This window comes from Ochotona princeps, chromosome 7 (genome assembly GCF_030435755.1).
Source record: "Ochotona princeps isolate mOchPri1 chromosome 7, mOchPri1.hap1, whole genome shotgun sequence".
Taxonomy (NCBI): Eukaryota; Metazoa; Chordata; class Mammalia; order Lagomorpha; family Ochotonidae; genus Ochotona; species Ochotona princeps.
In genome coordinates this window covers 82797217-82815829 of record NC_080838.1, presented here as the reverse complement: position 1 = coordinate 82815829, position 18613 = coordinate 82797217, and the positions used below count along the sequence as shown (strand labels likewise).

Sequence of the window (18613 nt, the reverse complement as noted above, 5' to 3'; positions counted from 1 at the left end):
AGCAGCAGAAGTAGAGCTGGGGACACAGCAAGAGTCAAAACGCAAGACGCTCCCTGGAGTCTGAAAGAGGGGGAAACCAGAGCACAGGACCGAGTGGCACAGGTGAGCAGGCCGGTGTGAGTCACAAGGACAGGACGCCCCTTCTAACACGAAGGAAGCAAAAATGCAGTGGCGAGCATCTCCACATGCAGAGAGGCCAGAGAGCCGGTCACGCTGTGACCTTTACGGGCTCGGAGACATCAGAGGCGAGTGTGGCAAAGGAGGTCTGGGGCCCTGAGGAGAAAGTATGGAAGGAGTGATGCTGAGTGGCAACTGCTGTGCGGTCCCGTGTCTGAGGATTCCTGGCGGCTTTCAGAGAGCTGAGGCTAAACTACCGGTTTGCTCTGTGCACAGCCCAAGGAGACCAAGGATCCGGAAGTTCTTGGCGACAGTGCTTAACTGCCAGGTTTGCCTAACTCAAGTCCTGGGAGAGGGACACAAAGTGGGAGATCTGGATCAGTTATAAAATCATATGCCACACATTTGGCTAAACAAATAGAAGGTTAAAGAGTATATTCCTGAGCCCAGCATTGTGGCATAATGGATGAAGTGGCTGCCTGCAGCGCCAGCATCCCAACTGGCATTGGTTCAAGACCTGGCTGTTCCACTTCCAATGCAGTTCCCTGCTATGCTGCCGGAACAGCAGCAGAGGTTGACCCACATTCCTGGATAAATGCAACAGCACAGAAACCCAGACCAAGCTCAGCTTTCACCTGGCCCAGCTTCGGCCACTGCAGCTGTCTGAGGACGGACTCAGCAGATGGAAGATTCTTCTAACTTTCCTTTTGTCTGTAACTCTGCCTTTCAAATATATCAAGAAAAAAAAAAAAAAGATTGCATTCCAGCCGTGGGGACGGCCTACACTCACCAGGAGTTATCTTTTCAGTTCTCCAGCAGTTTTATTCCACAATTATTACTTAGGTTTAAATCAGTAACTGATTGGACACCTGGGTTTCCAGATACATTCAAAGTTTATGTTTTGGTATTATCTTTTAGATTACTTTATCTTTTATGACAATAAATTAATTCCATTGAATTAAAAAAATGAAAACCACAAAACTGAATCCATCTACTATGCTTTTTATAATTTCATTGACCCTTTTCTCTGATCTACTGAAGAGTGTGCTTTCGAAAGCCACTTTCTTGACCTTTCCCCTTGTACTTGGCTGTGGACAGCCATAACTACCAACAGGACTGCGCCCACCTCACTACAGACCCTTAAAATCAACCTTGGAGAGTAACCACACATGTCAGGTGCAGTGTTTTTACTACACCTGGAGAAGGGCTGCAGCTGTGGTTACACCGTCAGTGTATCTTCATGGCTTGAGACAACCCGCCCAATTTTCAAAACGAGAGCTTTGAATAAATGGACAAGCACTGAGGAGCTTTTCCACATTTCTATTCTCATTTATGAGACAATGAAGGTTCAGCGTCACTTTGGAACACTCACATTAAGCCTCCACTGTCTCAGAGAAGCTCACGTTCGGCCATTCAGGAGTCCCCTGCGATCACCTGCCATGCCAGGAGCCGTGTTGGGCTCAGCGTGTTCAGCCCACAGCCCGCATCGTGACTACTCTGCTTCCAAACAATGCACGTGGGAAGACTACGGAGGAGCATCAGGGTGCGTGGGCCCTGCCACCTGCATGGCAGACTAGCACGGGGCTGAAGGCTCCTGGCTCCAGCCTGCTCAGCCCTGAAGCCTCAGCCACTTGGCAGGGTAAACCAGTCACTGCAACATCTACCTCTGCCTTTCACATAAATCAATCTATAAAACAATTGAAAAAAAAAATTAAATCCTGCACAATTCCAAGTCCTTTGCAAAAAAGGTTCCTAGGTAAGCAACTCCCTCCGTGTCAGGATAATTCTGTCTTTGCACTCTGTGGGGCTAGAGTCAGTAGTTGCTTAACAAGCCATTACACCCTGAAGACACAACTCCACGTCATTGCACTAACAAAACGCACTCGGGTTGCCGGCGCCCTGGTCCTCCCCAGCAATCTCCCTGGCCCTACCTGTGAGATCCAGCGTTCTGTCCACAAAGACCACGGACGCCCTGCCCGCGGCAGTCTTCCTCCTGTTCTTGGCAGGGGCAAAGTTGGCCAGATCGGCAGCAATGACTCGGCTGACGCTGCCCACGGCAAAGCACTCCTCGCGGACTCCCAGGTGCTCACACAGCGAGCTGAGGCCGGACACCAGGCACCTAATCTGCAGCTGCAGCTCGGCCGGCAGGGCGGCGGCGTCCAGCTCGGCCAGGCTGCCCAGCCGCCTCTTGTCCGGTCGGCCACCGTGGAGGAGACGCACGTCCCGCGGCAGCAGCGGGAACAGAGACGCGAAGGCCGGCGTGCAGGCCAGGTGCGCCGCGACCGGGGCCAGCAGCAGCGGCGCGTGCAGCACCTCGGCCGTGTAGTTCATGCTGCCCATCCACTCGCACAGCTTCTCCTCCAGCTGCTCGAACACGGGCTGCTGACCCTCCAGCTCGGCGGCCGCCGCGGCCGGCACGTGGTTGGCCGTGAGGTGAACGGCGTGGCTCACGGCGGTGACCACCACACAGTACTGGAAGTGGCTGCGGCGCACGATGTCCCGCAGCGTCTCCACGCTCCGGCCCTTGAGCAGGCAGCTCAGCACGAACACCGCCTTGGGCTGCTGGACGCCGCCGCCGGCCGCGTGGCTCCCGAACTCCCGCAGGTGGCACGCGGGAGCGCCCACGGCGTCCAGCAGCCGCGAGGCGCCGCAGCCCCAGTGCAGGCTCTCGGCGCAGGCGGCATCCAGGTAGACCACGGCCCGTTTCACCTTGGCCAGCACCTGCTCCCAGCCCTGCTGGGTGAAGGACAGCACGCCCGGGGCACTCATGCTCTGGGCGAAGCCCACTCGGGGACCACAGGTGGGGAAAGTTTCCTTTCAAGTCACTGCTTCCGGTTAGCGGACTGCCAGACGCTGACCATCAACACTGTACACGTGGTCTTGCGCCGGACCCGCCCGCGCGGCGCGCCTGGATGACGCAGAGAACGCTGGTTGGCTGGTGAGGGCGGGGAATGCGCGCGCGGAAGCAAAGGTGGGCGTGGCTCCGTGGGTTCCGGCTTCTAGAAGGTGAGGCTCCGGTGAGACGCGGTCGGTAAAGAGACCTCTTCGAGAACGATGGCTAGTAGAAGGCTTGAGTTCTTCCTGGGATGGAAACGCGTCCCTCAAAATCTGCAGTACTGTGTACCCGCTGAGTGACGCCCCGTTTCCCGGGCTCCAACTGTGCACACAGTCTGCAGGAGGTGTTTACTGAGTATAATCACCAAGCCAAACTCCAGCAGTGCAGTGGTTGGCATGCATGGCCTCATCCGAAAGCCTTTTTTTTTTTATTAATTATTTTGCATTGTGTGACATTTTCATAGGCTCTGGGAATCCCCCCCTCCCCACGCCCTTCTCCCCTGGTGGATTCCTCCACCTTGTTGCAGTATTACAGTTCAAATTCCGAAAGCCTTTTACACCTGCTAAGGTCTTGCGCCTCCAAAACCATCACTGCACTTCCCACCAGGGTTTTCCGACTCCTGCCTCCACTACCTTCCTGCGCTGCTCTCCACAGCGTGCAGCCCTGGGCAGGAAGCCTTGCCCAGTGCTTGCCCTGTCTTAGGGTAAGCTTTTCTTTTAAAGATGTATCGTATTGATGTGAACAGTTACAGAGAGAGGGTGGGAGAGCGATCTTGCATTCATGGGCTTGCTCTTCAAGTGGCTGGGGCTGGGTGTGGTGAGTGCCAGGAGATCAGAACTGCATCCGGGTCTCTCACGTGGGTAGCAGCGTCCAAGGATTGGGCCATTTCCCGCTGTTTCCGCAGGTGCATCAGCTGGGTCGGAACTAGAGCAGCTTGTGGGATACCGATGTCCTGGGTAGAGGCTTAATGCACACTGCATGTGACCCCCAACCCCACCCTCACCCCTGGGGTGGGTTTTACCATCTGTGCAGGAAAGGCCTTGTATCCCCAACAGTCAGAACGTAACAAGTGTTGAATGTAACAAGTATTCGGTTTATATCAAAATAACAAGTAATGTATGCGACCAACTTTGAATAAACGTGCACAGTATTCCAGACAGGGCCTTGGGGACATAAAAAGAAATAAGCCACAATCCTGACTCCAAAATAATTATACTGAAGTAGAAGAACTCACACAAGTAAAACCAAGAAGTGCAATGAAACGACACAACAGAGAATATCTAGGCATGGCAAAGAATGGAAAATAAAATCTGAATGAACAAAAGAGGGAAGTGGTCAGAAGATCCATGTAAGACCCAAGCTTTAAGTGGCTTTCAAAGAAAACCAGCTGCTCCCCAGGTGAACAGGATGAGGAGGAGCCTTCCCGGCCATCCTACAGTGGGAACAGAGCAGTGGAGGCACGCAGTTACTGCAGCTGCGGGCTGGGGTGTGAGCAGAGGCCCTGGAGGCTGCAACTGCGGGGTGCTGGGGTGTGAGCAGAGGCCCTGGAGGCTGCAACTGCGGGGTGCTGGGGTGTGAGCAGAGGCCCTGGAGGCTGCAGCTGCGGGGTGAAGAGAGGCCCAGAAGACTGAACAAAGAAGGCGTGGCTTCCATTCTCCATTGACTGCAGCGTGATTTCACGTGTGTAAATAAGTTGTTCGCAGCTGCATCTCACAGGATTTTTTTTTTCCTATGAGAAACTGCTGTGAAACAGAATGAGATTCAGGACACAGACGGCAGTTGAGAAGTAGCAGCAGCTGCGACTGTAGATGGACATTCTTTGCAGCAACACCAAGGAGATGGACAGGCTCTGAGTGTGTATGGATGTAGAAAAAATAGCTCCAAAGGATTGTGTGAGTACATCAGAGATGGTGAGACACAAGAATTCCAGGGCCAATACTAGCATGGTAAGCAAAGCCCACATGGGCACCAGTTTGAGTTCTGGCTGCTGCATTTCTGATAGTGCCTGGGAGAGCAGCAGAAGATGGCGCAGAGCCTGCACCTGTGTGAGAGACCAGCACAAGCTTCTGGCTCGTGCCTTCAGATGAGCCCAGCTGTGGTCATTGCTGCCATGTGGGGAGTGAGCCACCAGGTGGAAAATTCTCTGTAAATCTGTCTTCCTAATAAAATAAATCTTTTAAGAAGGAAAGGGGTTTTGGGTAAAAGCCCAGGTTTCTGTCTGGAGAAGTGATAAGTGACAGTCAGCTGACGTTTGGAAAACCAGCGGAGAAGCAGACTGGTGAATAAATGAACTAAATTCAACTGGTGTATATTTTTCTGTGTACACACACACTTACAATGCTAACCGTTGCTAAGGTGTGTGGCTGAGTGCAGTCAGTACGTTCAGGCTGTTGTATATATGACCCCAAATCTTTCCAACTTGTAAAGCAGCCACTCTGCATTAAAAACTCCCCCATTGAGTTCAGGGGGGCCCAGGTCACCTGTGTCTCTGGTCACACCTGTGTGATTGACACAAGGCCATGGTACAGTGGTTATGCACTGCTTATAATACCAATATCCCACAGCCGATGGCCTATTCATGTCCCAGCTGCTCTGCTTTGAGTCCAGCGCCCTGCTAATGTGCCTGGACGGGCAGCGCAAGAGGACCCAAGCGCTTGGGCCACTGGCACCCATTGTGGAGACCCAGATAGAGCTCTGGTTGCTGTGGCCACTTGGGGGACAAACCAGTGGATGGAAGCTCAATCTCTCTCTCTCTCTGCCTTTCAAATAAATAAACTGGTAGATAAATTAGTGAGTGAGTCTTTTTCGAAGATGCCATAGACTGGGTGGCTTCAACAGCAATTGACTTCTCCCTGTTCTGGAGGATGCGAGACCCAGGCTCGGGTGCTAGCGTGGCTCATTCTGCCGTGGCCCTCACTCTGGCCGTGGGTGGCCTGGAACTGTGTCCTCGTGTGGCAAAGGCAGAGAGGCAGTCACAGACCCTTCTGTTTTGAGGAGGGTCCAGCAAGCATGAAAGGGCCCTGGCTCAGGGAAGCATCCTCCCACCGGGGCGGGGGCGGTTACAATGCGTGAATCTTGAGGAAGACACAGACTGACCTAATGAATAACTTGCCTTTACCTTGTGAAAATGTAATGTACACTTATTTGCTTCAAAATAGCTTTGTCCGATTCCCTGTGGTATCAAGGCTATCTCCCATGCCTCGTTCTAGGTCCTCTGTGTGTTTTATCAGGACATGCTGAAGGACTATCCATGTGCTTGACACTGTGAGAAAGGCTTAATGAATGAAGAAATGGAAGATTTTGTTCTCACACTTAAACTATATGTGACATTTACGTGGTGATATAGACCCAGGAGAAGGAGGAGAAAGAAAAAAAATAGTGTAGATAAAAATAGGAGATGATACGATTTTTCCGGAAGAAGCCGAGAATATACAATTTTCTGTTAAAGGACATTGATGAAGGTAAAGATGGCCGAGTGTGGCCTGATTCGCCCAGGAGCCCCTGGAGAGGAAGGCAGGCTTGAGACGTGCAGTTACTCCAGCTGCTCAACCTAGGCGCAAACACCTGCTGGCCTCCAGCGTGTCAGATGCTTTGGCGTTTGAAACCTCGTTTTAGCCTTGCTAGCCTTCCAAAACGTGGATCTGAATGCTGTTTTATTGTAGCACTTTGCTGATGAGGAAACAGGAGAACATTTAAGGTTGGCAGCAGACCCTGCATTTGGGATGAGATACTGCGTCTATGCAAGCAACAGTGTCACCAGCAGCCAGCTTGCCTGGACTCTTCCCCACCAAGAGAACAACGAAGTACAGCTCAGAGGCATGACGGTAGGGATCAAAAGGCAAAGTTTATTGAAGTGTGTCTGAGGAGGGAAGGAATTCGGATCGAGAGAAGGTAGCAACCTTTATTCCTGGTTTGGGGCTTCTATCCCTGAAGCGTGAGGGGCATTCGCTGACAGTGTGGCCATGACGCCCCTGAACGGCCTTGGTGACTGACATCTGTGCACACGGCTACAAACCAGATGTTTCTGCTGTGGCTGAGCTCCCATTTTGATCAGGACATCTTCAGCTCGAGTTCAGCCTCAGAGTGGGCAGTCTGTGGTATGTTCTGATGAAGAGAAGGGTGCTCGGTTCACCCGTGGGGGAGTGGCTTTTGCACTCTCCCCAGTCACCATGTCCAATTATCTGCCAACAAAAGCGCTGTCGAGCATTGCACTTGCTACCCAAGAACTACTTAATCCAAGTATATTTGATTGCCAACTCCTGTCATCGTTGTAATCGCCATCTTGGAAGCATTTCCTCTCAGTACTTGGCAGAGATACGTAAAAACAAATGACCATCGCTGCCAAGAACAGTCCAAGAGAAACAGTGAAATGAAGGTCTACAGTCAGAATTCATGTCGTGGTGTTGTTTGTGGGGGAGATGCATGCACTGTCCTCGGCTCCCTCCCTGCAGCCTTGCCTGAGAGGACACAGGGCCCCGCACCTGTCACTAGGGGAGCCTCCAGGCAAGTGAGTCGGCGTGGCAGCCAGAGAGGAAGCAGCTTTCTCAAGGTAGTTGTTAGAATTATGGGCTTCTCTGCTCGCAGAAACACCTTTTCAAAGCTTGGCTCAAACACTGCCTCCACCAACCAGGCAATTCTGAGGCACCAAACATGAGTCATCAGTTCTTCAATGTAAGCAGCACCTGGAAGAGCAAGCTCCTTTTGGGCCGCTGAAAGAGGACAGAAGCTACTTAGCAAAAGGTAAAGTTGGTTTTTTCATGATAGACTCGTGGAATTAGAAATAGAGCAGAAATGCGATGGTGACCTTTGGCGTTGCAATACTCCCAAGCAGGATGTAAAGTCCCGATTCCAGCACTTTCCACAAAGGCCAGGAGGATGTACTGCTTGATATGGACCATGTTAGCAACGGAAGGGCCAATGCACAGAATGCCTCAAGGCAGGACTAACGGGTCTGGTGAACTGGAGAATTCCCAGGCAACGTGATGGACACTTACCGCAGAGCAGCAGAAAGCCAGGGAGGGCGTATCAGTTTTGTCCTGCTCATTCTCCGCCCATTCCTCTTATCTATAGGCTGTCTGTTAACTGCATTTGGAATCTTTGAACATGCCAGTATGCTTCTGCCTCTGGGATTTGCATTTGCTACTCCTTCTGATAGATGTTCACCCTGAATCCACAGGGTGGATTCCATTCTTCCTTTCTCCACTCAGATTTCTGTACTCGGCTCACCTCCCTTGGGCGGCTTTCTGTGACCCTGTGACAAGATCGCACACTATCCCTCCTCGTGCAGGAACACGTATATTGCGAATCCTTTCCCAGGACCCTGATGAACACAACATATCACTCGATCGCATGTTTGTGATCTTGGCTCCTCCAGAGAAAGGACTTTCACTCCTTGCTGAACCTGTGGATCGTACAAGAGTTCCTGACAGCTGCTAGACACTCCACAATTTGGGTCAATAGGAAGGAGCCAGGAAAGACTTCAAAAGGCCATGGTATCCTAATGAAATCCAGCTGGATACAGATGGAATCTGGGAGTAGTGGGTGGAGATGCGTTCACGGTAGGGAGGATGGAAATGGCACAGCTTGACTCCCTAGCTTGAAGTTACCATGCAGGCAGGGTAGTCAGGGCTTGAATTTGGCTTCTAACATGGGAAGTTGTTACTTCCAGCAGCTGCTTCATCTACTGTGCCACAACGCTTACCCTGAAAATGAGGTGTTTTTTGTTTGTTTTTGGAGACAAATAAATATCCATCTGAAAGCTTTATAACTGAACGTGTACCTTGGGGATCTCCTGAGTAAGCATCTCATTTTTTTCACTTGAGAAAATCTGAAGCAGAGGAAGGCTGATCAGTCATTCAAAAACGTGGGAAGAGATGAAATGACACATCAAGCAACACTGGAACTTGAGTCTTAACCCATTTTAAGTCTTCTTTTCCTTGGACGACATGTTCTCAAAAGTATCCTGACAATTTGGCATTATTTATCTCCTCCTCATTTTTCCTGAATATTTATTTTTACTTGAAAGTCAGAATCACAGAGTGAGAGAGGCAGAGAATCTTTGACTTGCCTGATTTGCCAATCTTTGATTTGGCCACCCAAGTGGCCACAATGGCTGCAGCTGAGCCAATCCCACATCAGGAGCTTCTTCCGGGTCTCCCACGTGGGTGCAAGGGTCCCAAGGCTTTGGGTCATCCTCAGGCTTTTCCAAGCCACAAGCATTACCCATTCCAACAAAGCAGTATGTATTTTATCATCTCTCTTGGAGAAACATATGGATAAACCTTCAAGTCCCAAGGCTCTAGACCGGGATGGGGAAACCCACACCCACTTTGTTTTCAGGAGGCATTTCTAAGTGGGCACCATTGCATGTACAATGTCAAAAAACGAAACGAAACGAAACAACAGGTTGCAGGATGATACTTCAGCGCTCTGCCCTTTTAGACTGATTCCTCCCCTCCCCCCGCAGGTGTCCTGTCAGAACAACGAAATCCGTGGGGACTAAACGCACAGAAATCTCTTGACAATGGTGCTCAACTAGCAGGTGCCAACGCCCAGGTCTGCAGAAGAGCTTCTTTCTATTTTATTTTTTTCTGTAAGGAGAACGCATCATTCATTTACGGCTTTTGCATTTGTTAGCTGTTAAAATGAATCCAGCACACATTGCGATTTCTATTTGTATCTAATGAGTCAAAGAGAACCGACAGGAAGCAATTGTGTTATTAAGGCTGTGATGAAAAAGAAACCTTTAAAACCAACAGACGGTGAGCGTGAAAGACAAAAGGAGCAAGCGCTCGCTCCCGGGCCAAGGCATGCAGGGATGGCGCGGAGGGGGACGGGCCGACGCTGCACGCCCGGAAGCTGGCCGCGCCGGAAGGCCAAGTCAAAGGACCTGGTGGGGGCGGGGCCGCGTCCGGTGCGCAGGCGCGGCAGGCCCAGGTGGCCGCCGCCGCGGAAGCGAAGCCACCTAGAGACGCCCGGCTGCGCGTGCGCAGGCCGACGTCCGCCGGAGTCTTCCTGCTGGCCCCCACAGACCGTAGGGGTCGTGGCCGGTTCTGGCTGCCGAGTCCGGGGTTTCCTGCGTCCGGCCGTCGGTGGTGGGTTCGCAGCCGCCTCAGAGCCCCGCCGCGGGCAGCGAGGCCGGCGCGGGGGTCGCAGGGGCGCTGTTGACTGGCGCCTTTGAGGGGGCGCCCCGGCGGCCATGTCGGCCGGCGAGGTGGACCGGCTGGTGTCGGAGCTGAGCGGCGGGACCGGAGGGGATGAGGAGGAAGAGTGGCTGTATGGCGGTACGAGCTTCCTGTCCTTTCCCTGAGCGCGGGGCCCTGCGGGTCGAGCGGCGCGGCGCGGCCTGCCCCCGAGGCCGAGCGCGGCGGGGCTGCCCGGGCCGCCCTGGCCGGGCCTCCGCGCCCTTGCTGGGCCTGCCCGGCGGCAGCGGAGGCCTCGGGCCGCCCTTCCTGTCCCGAATAAAGTCAGTGCCGTGAAACCCACGTCTGGTTCCTTGGCCGTCAGCGTGTGTGAGGTGCACCTGCCAGCCCGCCGCTCCCCTCGGCCCCACGGCTCCTAAGGGGGTCCCTGACTTGCGCTGTGGGCGGGTGCAGGCTTTCCTTTTTCTAAGGGACTGCCTTTAGCTCACCTCCAACTGGCTTAACGTCTTTCAGCATTGTATCCTATATTGTTCTTTTCCCAAAATAATGCCCTTGCGTAAGGTGTCGTGTTGGACATTCTGAATTTTAGCTTTTAGTGAATTACACTGTTTGTTGCCTGTTACGCGAGGCTTAGATGCTGACATATATTTTTATATATATATATGTTTTTCCCTTTCCTGAAACGTGAATTCCTGATTGTTTTTAGGTCAGCACAGTGAAGGTGTTCATGGGGCACCAGGCTGCTCCATGGTGGTGTAACTTGGATAGCTTTCAAAATAAAAACAAACAAAATGGTAGTCTTGCAAGATCTAGCACCACACTTTGTTTTGAAATGTGTACGTGTAGGTTTTGTTGTATGAAAATCTGCAGATCCTCAGAACACACTATGATAAGCTCATTTTCCCAGCCATAGCGTCCGACACCTTTCTCCCTGTAAGCTATGTCTTGTTGGGTACTGGTGGGCCGTGCTAACTATGTGTGTGCTTGTAGGCCCCTGGGACGTGCAGGTGCACAGCGACTTGACCAAGGACCTAGGTCAGTGCTTGGGGCGATGGCTTGGCATTTGTGGGATCCGGACTCCTTCCGGAGTCGTGTCTGTGCTAATGTACTCCTGTGTTTCATTTGGTAGATGAAAATGAAGTGGAGAGGCCAGAAGAAGAAAATACCAGGTCAGTGAACTTCGCTTCTGCAGATTGCTGGGTGCCGCTAGTGCATGTCAGATTGTGTTGTCACAGTGCTGGGCTCCATCGTATATTAGCCTAAGCTGCTTTTTAAGGAACCCTGAAGAGGATTGTTTTATAATTTATTAGTATGTTTGATAGTGTCATGCACTGCTAATGATTTCAGTGTTTGAAAAGTGGAGAACTTGCCAGTAACACTCTGGATGCTGTAACGAAAGAAAGAAGACAGGTGCCTGCGAGGCTGTGTGGAATCTGAAACGCTCCCACTGTGGTGGGGTTGTGCAGTGGTGCGGTGGGTTCCTTACATGATTGCTGGTAGAGCTACTGTATGACTCAGCCAGTCCACTCCTGGGCTGGTCCCCAGCGAGCTGAAAACCTGTCAGTCGGTGTTCACAGGAAAAGTGGCAGCAGTCCCCATGGCCACTGACAGCAGGCGGCAGGGTAAGGGTGGCATGTCTGCCGTGGAGTGCTGTTGGGCAGTGAAAAAGGCGAGGGGTCAGATGAGGTGCCTGGATCACATGGCCGAGGACGTCTGTGAGGCCGTCCAGAACAGCAGTAGAGTGGTGGCGGCCAGGGGCTGGGGTGGGACAGTGAGTGAGCGCTGGTGTGGGGTGCACATGGTGCTTGGGGTTAGCCACACTTCAGTGAACACACAGGAGCTGTGTCCTCCGGTGAGTGGACTGGGTGGCGTGAGTCCGGTGAGACATGAAACGGCGGGGCTGAGGGAGAGCTGACAGGTGAGGGGACTTCCTGGTCCAAGTGGATTGCCTGTGCTTTTCAGTCATCACTGTATCAAAGGTTTTCATTTAGTTTGAGATTCATTTTGTCAGCTCTGTTTATAACCCCAATTCCAACCACAAAATTGGGATTAGTATATTTTATAGTTACGGAAGTCATTAGCTATTCGTACCTATTTCAGTTGGAAAATAAGTTACTTGATCACAAGGTATAGGTTCATAGCTACACTCTTCATTAGGAAGTTTTCTTTCTAGGTTTGTATGGCTGGATTTGCTTTAGTCAAGATTATGTTATAAGGCGCTGCTGTGGAGATTGAATTGGTTTGTATAGAATGCTGGACAGCAGAATGTCGTGCAAGGAGCTCTGGCCTTGTCATGTCTGCGCTTCAGTTACATGCAGGTCCTCGGCGAGAGGCCAGAGCCCCCAGTGCTCTTTAGTCACCCAGTGGTGTAAGAAACCGGTTAAATTATGGTGCTGCATTGCTTGTTGGTAACGGCCATATGCTTAAATCTTAAGAAAAATGGGCATGTTTTACTGTTACCTGTCAGTTTTGCTGTGAAAGAAGAGGTTCATGTAGTAACTGGCCTTTAAAAATGGTTAGGTTTCTAGTTCATCAGAGGAAAAACGTAAATTAATCGCTGACAGATTGTGCATGCAGTTCTGTTCTTGTTTCATGTCTGGGATCGGGGATAACAGAAAATCAGGCAGGTTTTACTGTTCCCTGGGGACGGTGATTTTGGGGAACTGTTTTGACACTCTGCCTCAAAATGCCAGTCAACCTGTCCCAGCTTCTGAGCCACGGTTTCTGACTTGCTGCGTGTTGTGTTGTAGTGCCAATCCTCCGTCTGGGATTGAAGAAGAAGCTGCGGAGAATGGTGTGCCCAAACCGGTGAGGAGTCCGTGACGCCCAGTCGCTCTGCTGTGTAAAAGCTCTGTGACCTCATGTTGGCTAGAAAGAAGGCCAGTCTTTACCATGAGCCTCAGTATCTTATGTGAGCTGCATCCTCCAAACGTCTCCTCAGCAGTGCCCTCAAAAGCAGACATAGGAGTGAGGAGGAGGAGGAGAGCAGAGGCAGGGGACCTATCTCAGGGGACTCAACATGGGCCAAGGTTTGACACTCAGTCACCTGTCAATCATATAAATCATGGAATGATTTTCAGAGCCAGCGTTGAGTCCCACAACCTGAATAGTATGACGTATTCCTTCTAAAATGTGTGCTTTAACTTTTACTGTGTTTTAGCTTTTGTTTTCCAGGCAGAGAGATAGAATTTCCATTTATTGATTACTTCCGCAAGTCCCTAAGACCACCAGGAACTGATCCGGGGCCAAAGCCAGTGTAGTTCTCCCACGTGGGTGGGCCTCTGGGCAGCTGTCTCCACGGTCAGCATTGGCAGGACTGGGGAGTCGGAAGGAAGTGGCCATTGCTGAATGAAGGCAGGCTCTGTGGTGGGATCAGCTGGCTGACCGTCCGGCAGTGTCGCACTGTGAGAGTCATTGCCTAGATGGCGGTGCAGCTGGCACAGCTGGCGTGAGGAAGGGAAGCAGCATTGGTTTATGCTACTTAATCCAGTAGAAAGGGAAACTATTATTATATACACTGAATTTAGGTTCCAAAAGTGTTTTTCTTAGGTTTGTCTGCTGATTTGCCATTAATGTGAATAGGCTTAAAAACAGCTTTTTAGAACCAAAATAAAAGCTTCCTAAATAACCCCACTTCCACTCTGAGAGCTACGAGGTTTCTCTGGGCTTGTGCTGGCAGGTGTGGCTTTATGCCAGTGGCCATACACAGCTCTTAGGCTCTTGGTACTTCGTAGCCATTACGAGACTCTTAACCCCACTAGACTCTGTTTTGCGAAGAATTTCACAAATTTTATCTTGTATCTCAGTAGATTGCCCTCAATTTTTTTTTTCCCCAAGAGAATTATAAATACTAAAAATCACATGAGGTATGACCTACCTAAAAAAGATAATGTTGGAAAAGGGACTTTATTCCTATTTCTTTTTACCATGTAGAATATCAGATTGTTACAAATTAGTTGAAATTTGTAAGCTTGTAACTTTTTTCTTTAAAAAAACTATTTCCTGAAATATTGGTGACACATTTTTCAGTTATTAATATTAGATATTGAAATGGATTATTGATTGTGCTTCACATGTGTATTCTGGTGTAGAAAGTGACCGAGACAGAAGATGATAGTGACAGTGACAGTGATGACGATGAGGATGATGTCCACGTCACCATCGGAGACATTAAGACGGGAGCACCGCAGTATGGGTAAGCCCCGCCGACTTGGGAGCGATTGCGGGAGGCTACCAGATGTCATCGTGAAGATGGTACTTTCCTAAAGATGAAGTTAGCCGTGGGGGAAGCCACCGCGGGCTGTGATTCCTGTGTGCAAAGTCAGCTCAGGTGCATGGCGACCTGTGGGCTTTGTTAGAATTGGGAAGCTTGTTGTGGTTTGTATCTGTGTTGGCCATTCCTGCTCTTTTTCTTTGGGTCTGATAAAAAGAGTGGCTTTCTGAGAGGTGAGGGTTCATTCTCGAGCTGTCTGATCCTCCCAACTTTTAAGGCCATTGTGGTTGTCGCAAGTTTTGTATTAGACAAGGCAGACCAAGGGATTAGATTGTCAAACACTATTTGAGCACTTGAAGAAAGAAGAGGTGCACAGGCAAGAAGAATTGGGGTTTCGTTATGGCGATGGAATGTCCATGTGTTTTTTTTTGTTTGTGTAGTATAATTGTAGCTTCTGCACTTGACACACAAAATCACCCCATTAATTTCTGTGTGTTTCATTAAGCAGCCTTCATCTGTAATCAGCTGTTTTATATACACATGTATGCTTTTTTAGTCAACCCTTTTCTCAACAGTCATTGCTTCCGGATGCCTAATTGTCTTGTCCTTGCCGGGTTGCATCGTAGTAGTGACTACCTTTATAATGTACAGATCTTGCTAACTTATTCAAGGAACAGCCTAGACAGGGACCTCTGTGACTCATACTGAGAGAGATGCTGCTTTTTCTTTCTTTCCTTATTATTATTTTTTAAAGGATTTATTTTTATTGCAAAGTCAGATATATAGAGAGGAGGAGAGACAGAGAGGAAGATCTTCTGCCCGATGATTCACTCCCCAAGTGAGCGCAATGGCCGGTGCTATACCGATCCAAAGCCAGGAGCCAGAAACCTCTTCCAGGTCTCCCACACTGGTGCAGAGGCTTTGGGCCATTCTTGACTGCTTTCCCAGGCCACAAGCAGGGAGCTGGATGAGAAGTGGAGCTGCCGGGATTAGAACTGGCACCCATGTGGGATCCCAGAAGGTCCAAGGCGAGGACTTGAGCCATTAGGCCACGCCGCCAGGCCCTCATTATTTTATTTCATTTTTTTTTATTATTATTATTTATTATTGGAAAGTCAGATATACAGAGAGGATGAGAGACAGTGAGAAAGATCTTCCGTCCGATGATTCAGTCCCCAAGTGAACGCAATGGCTAGTGCTGTGCCAATCCGAAGCTGGGAACCAGGAACCTCTTCCGGGTCTCCCACACTGGTGCAGGGTCCCAAGACTTTGGGCCGTCCTCGACTGCTTTCCCAGGCCACAAGCAAGGAGCTGGATGGGAAGTGGAGCTGCTGGGATTAGAACTGGCGCCCATGTGGGATCCCGGTGCATTAAAGGCGAGGACTTTAGCCACTAGGCCATGCCACCAGGCTCGCTCCATATTATTTTTTAAAGATTTGTTTTTTTATGGAAGTCAAATTTACGGAGGAGAGACAGAAAGATCTTCCATCTGCTGATTCACTCCCCAAGTGGCTGCAACGGCTGGAGCTAACCTGATCCAGAGCCAGGATCTTTTTCTGGGTCTACCGTGTGGGTGCAGGGTCCCAAGGCTTTGGGCCGTCCTTGATTGCTTTCCCAGGACAGAAACAAGGAGCTGGATGGGATGTGGAACAGTCAGGACATGAATGGCGCCCCCATGGGATCCTGGCATGTGCAAGGCGAGGACTTTAGCCACTGGGCTACTATGCCAGCCCTTTTTAAAAGACGAAGGCCTTGGATCCTATTCCTGTGTGAAAGACCAGGGAGAGGCTCCTGGCTCCTGGTCTCGGATCAGCTCAGCTCTGGCCATCGTGGCTGCTTGGAGAGTGAGCCATCGGACAGCAGATCTTTCTGTATTTCTTCTTCTCTGTTTATCTGACTTTCCAATAAAAATAAATCCTTTTTTCAAAAAAAGAGTGTACTGGTTGTGTTTTTAGAGAATGTTGTTATATTTTTTTTTGTCTTTGCTGATATGGGGAACAATTTAAAACAAATGATAGTTTTTTGGACTGTTAAAGTAATTACTTTTGGTTATTGAGTGTGTGTAGACACTGTGAAAGGCTGTGTTAGAGAGAGGTAGGGAAGAACAGAGATAGTTCATCTGCTGGTTCACTCCCCCGCTGGCTGCCGTGGCCGGGCTAGGCAGGCTGAGTCAGAAAGGGAACAGGCGCTTGGGCCATCCTGATCCGCTTGCCCAGGCCACTAGCAGAGCGCTGCATCAGCAGTGGAGTCCAGAGTCTTGATGGGCTTCCATAAGGGATGCCAGCTTTGCAGGTGGTGGCTTTACGTGCTACATCACAGACTCGGCCACTGTTGTGTTTATTTTGAGGTTCCTTTATAAACCCAGGTATTTGGGATCTAGTCTTTAGAATGAGGTAGTTATTGTCTCCTGCCAGCCAAAACGGTTCTTTCACCCCAGATTTATTTTTGAATTTTTTGTAAGTGAATTCCTAGTATGAAGGTTGTACTCCATAGGTATTTAAAGTAGGATTAGTCAGGATACAAAATATAGGCCACACCAAGGAGCCACCCCTCCCTCCCCACCTCCTGCTGGGCAGTAAGGTGAAAGTTGCTTCTTGCAAGGTTTCTAAGTGTTTAGTAAGGAAGAAGCAGGCAGGGCATGCAGTCGGGCTCACAGACCATTCTTCCCTTTCTCACAAGTGCCAGGGGGAAGTTGATAAAGTAGGGTTTCAGGTGGAAAACAAGTTAGATAATTGTTTAAAAAATATTTGTTTGAAAGAGAGTGCTGGGAGCTTGGTGGGGGGCAGGGAGGTGGACAGGCGGATCTTTCATCTGATTGACTCTCCGTATGGTCACAGCAGGCAGGGCTGGGCCAGGGCAAACTCAGGGCAAACCCAGGAATTTCAGCCTCGGTCTCTCCCAGGGCTTGTGACGGCTCAGGTCCTGGGGCCATCCCCTGCTGCCTTCCAGGTGCGTTAGCAGAGAAGTGGGGCAGCGGGGACTTGAACTAACTCCGAGTCAGGCTCCATGCCTCACAGCAACAAACCCAAGTTTGATATTTCAAAAACAGATGTTATGCGTTGTGCAGATGACAGACTGGAAGCAATTTATCCGAATATGTCAGTGTCTGTCCATTTACTGTTGAGTGTGTAACTGATTTCACATGTATAGAGTATGTCACCAATTGTGCGCTGTGTCAGGGTAACTTAATGTCTTGTTTTTAGGAGTTATGGTACAGCACCTGTGAATCTTAATATCAAAACAGGAGGAAGAGTTTACGGAAGTACAGGTAAAAATCTTTATTTACAGTTGCATTAGTAGGAAAAATAACCTAGCTTATAACTGCTCATTTGAAGAGCAGCTTTTGATGGCGTTTCACAGAGGCCAGTCGAGTATCTGAAAGGGTGGGCTGCAAACGTGTCTGCGTAGACTCTGTTTGCTCGTGGCCATGTACAACCTTTAAAAAGAAAGGCTAAAGGCTCCCTTTGCCCACAGTCTGCAAGCCAGCTGTGTAACATGGATGCCAGCAGCCTCTTATTGGTACAGTAATCCTGTAGTCTTGATCCTTCATCCTGCTTTGCACCATAAAGTTTGACATCACTTACTTTTGTTTGTGATGAACATTACTCAACACTTTGGAACTCCTGTGCTTTTTTTGCGCTAGGAATGGTAAGAAGGTGCTGTGGGTTGGTTTGTGCTATCTCTAGCCTCTAACAAGGCCCATTCGCCCTCTTGTAACCTTAAACTAGGAACAAAAGTCAAAGGGGTGGACCTGGACGCACCAGGGAGCATCAATGGAGTCCCTCTCTTAGAGGTAGACTTGGATTCTTTTGAAGATAAACCATGGCGTAAACCCGGTAAGATTATTGTAAATTCTGTTCTTTAAAATATCTATTGTCAGATCTGGTACAGTAGTCTACCAGCTAAGATCCTCGCTTTGCATGTGCTGGGATTGCATGTGGGCGCCGGTTCTAATCCTGGCAGCCCTGCTTCCCATCCAGCTCCCTGCTTGTGGCCTGGGAAAGCAGTGGAGGATGGCCCACAGCCTTGGGACCCTGCACCCGCGTGGGAGACCCAGAATAGGCTTCGGGCTCCTGGCTTCGGATCAGCGCAGCTCCAGCCGTTGAGGCTGCCTGGGGAGTGAATCAACGGAGAGAAGATCTTCCTCTCTGTATATCTGACTTTCCAGTAATATAAATCTTTTTTAAGAAAATTGTCTTAAATATGACTAAAAGTGACTGGACTATTAATTAAGAAGCCAGTAATACTTAACAAATATCATTTACATGTTATTTGTTATAATGCCATTTCTAAAGGATGTAATTT

At 49.9% G+C, this 18613-nt stretch overlaps 2 protein-coding genes across 11 annotated transcripts in view; one reads left to right on the top strand and one right to left on the bottom strand.

The window, feature by feature from the left end:
• The window catches only part of SCFD2 (sec1 family domain containing 2), a 270254-nt gene extending 267237 nt beyond the window's left edge, over window positions 1-3017 (bottom strand). Inside the window, exon 1 of the mRNA XM_058667314.1 lies at window positions 2049-3017. Coding sequence (XP_058523297.1) covers window positions 2049-2886 — 838 coding nt within the window. The 5' untranslated portion in view covers window positions 2887-3017. The remainder of the gene's footprint in view (window positions 1-2048) is intronic.
• A 6987-nt stretch (window positions 3018-10004) lies between these two features.
• Window positions 10005-18613, top strand: part of FIP1L1 (factor interacting with PAPOLA and CPSF1) — a 48284-nt gene continuing 39675 nt past the window's right edge. For all 10 annotated transcript variants that reach the window (XM_036495029.2, XM_004590875.3, XM_058667312.1 and 7 more), the window contains exons 1-7: window positions 10005-10236; window positions 11086-11130; window positions 11225-11264; window positions 12846-12903; window positions 14187-14290; window positions 17512-17576; window positions 18037-18144. In XM_036495029.2, the coding sequence (XP_036350922.1) occupies window positions 10152-10236; window positions 11086-11130; window positions 11225-11264; window positions 12846-12903; window positions 14187-14290; window positions 17512-17576; window positions 18037-18144 (505 nt within the window). In that variant the 5' untranslated portion in view covers window positions 10005-10151. The remainder of the gene's footprint in view (window positions 10237-11085; window positions 11131-11224; window positions 11265-12845; window positions 12904-14186; window positions 14291-17511; window positions 17577-18036; window positions 18145-18613) is intronic.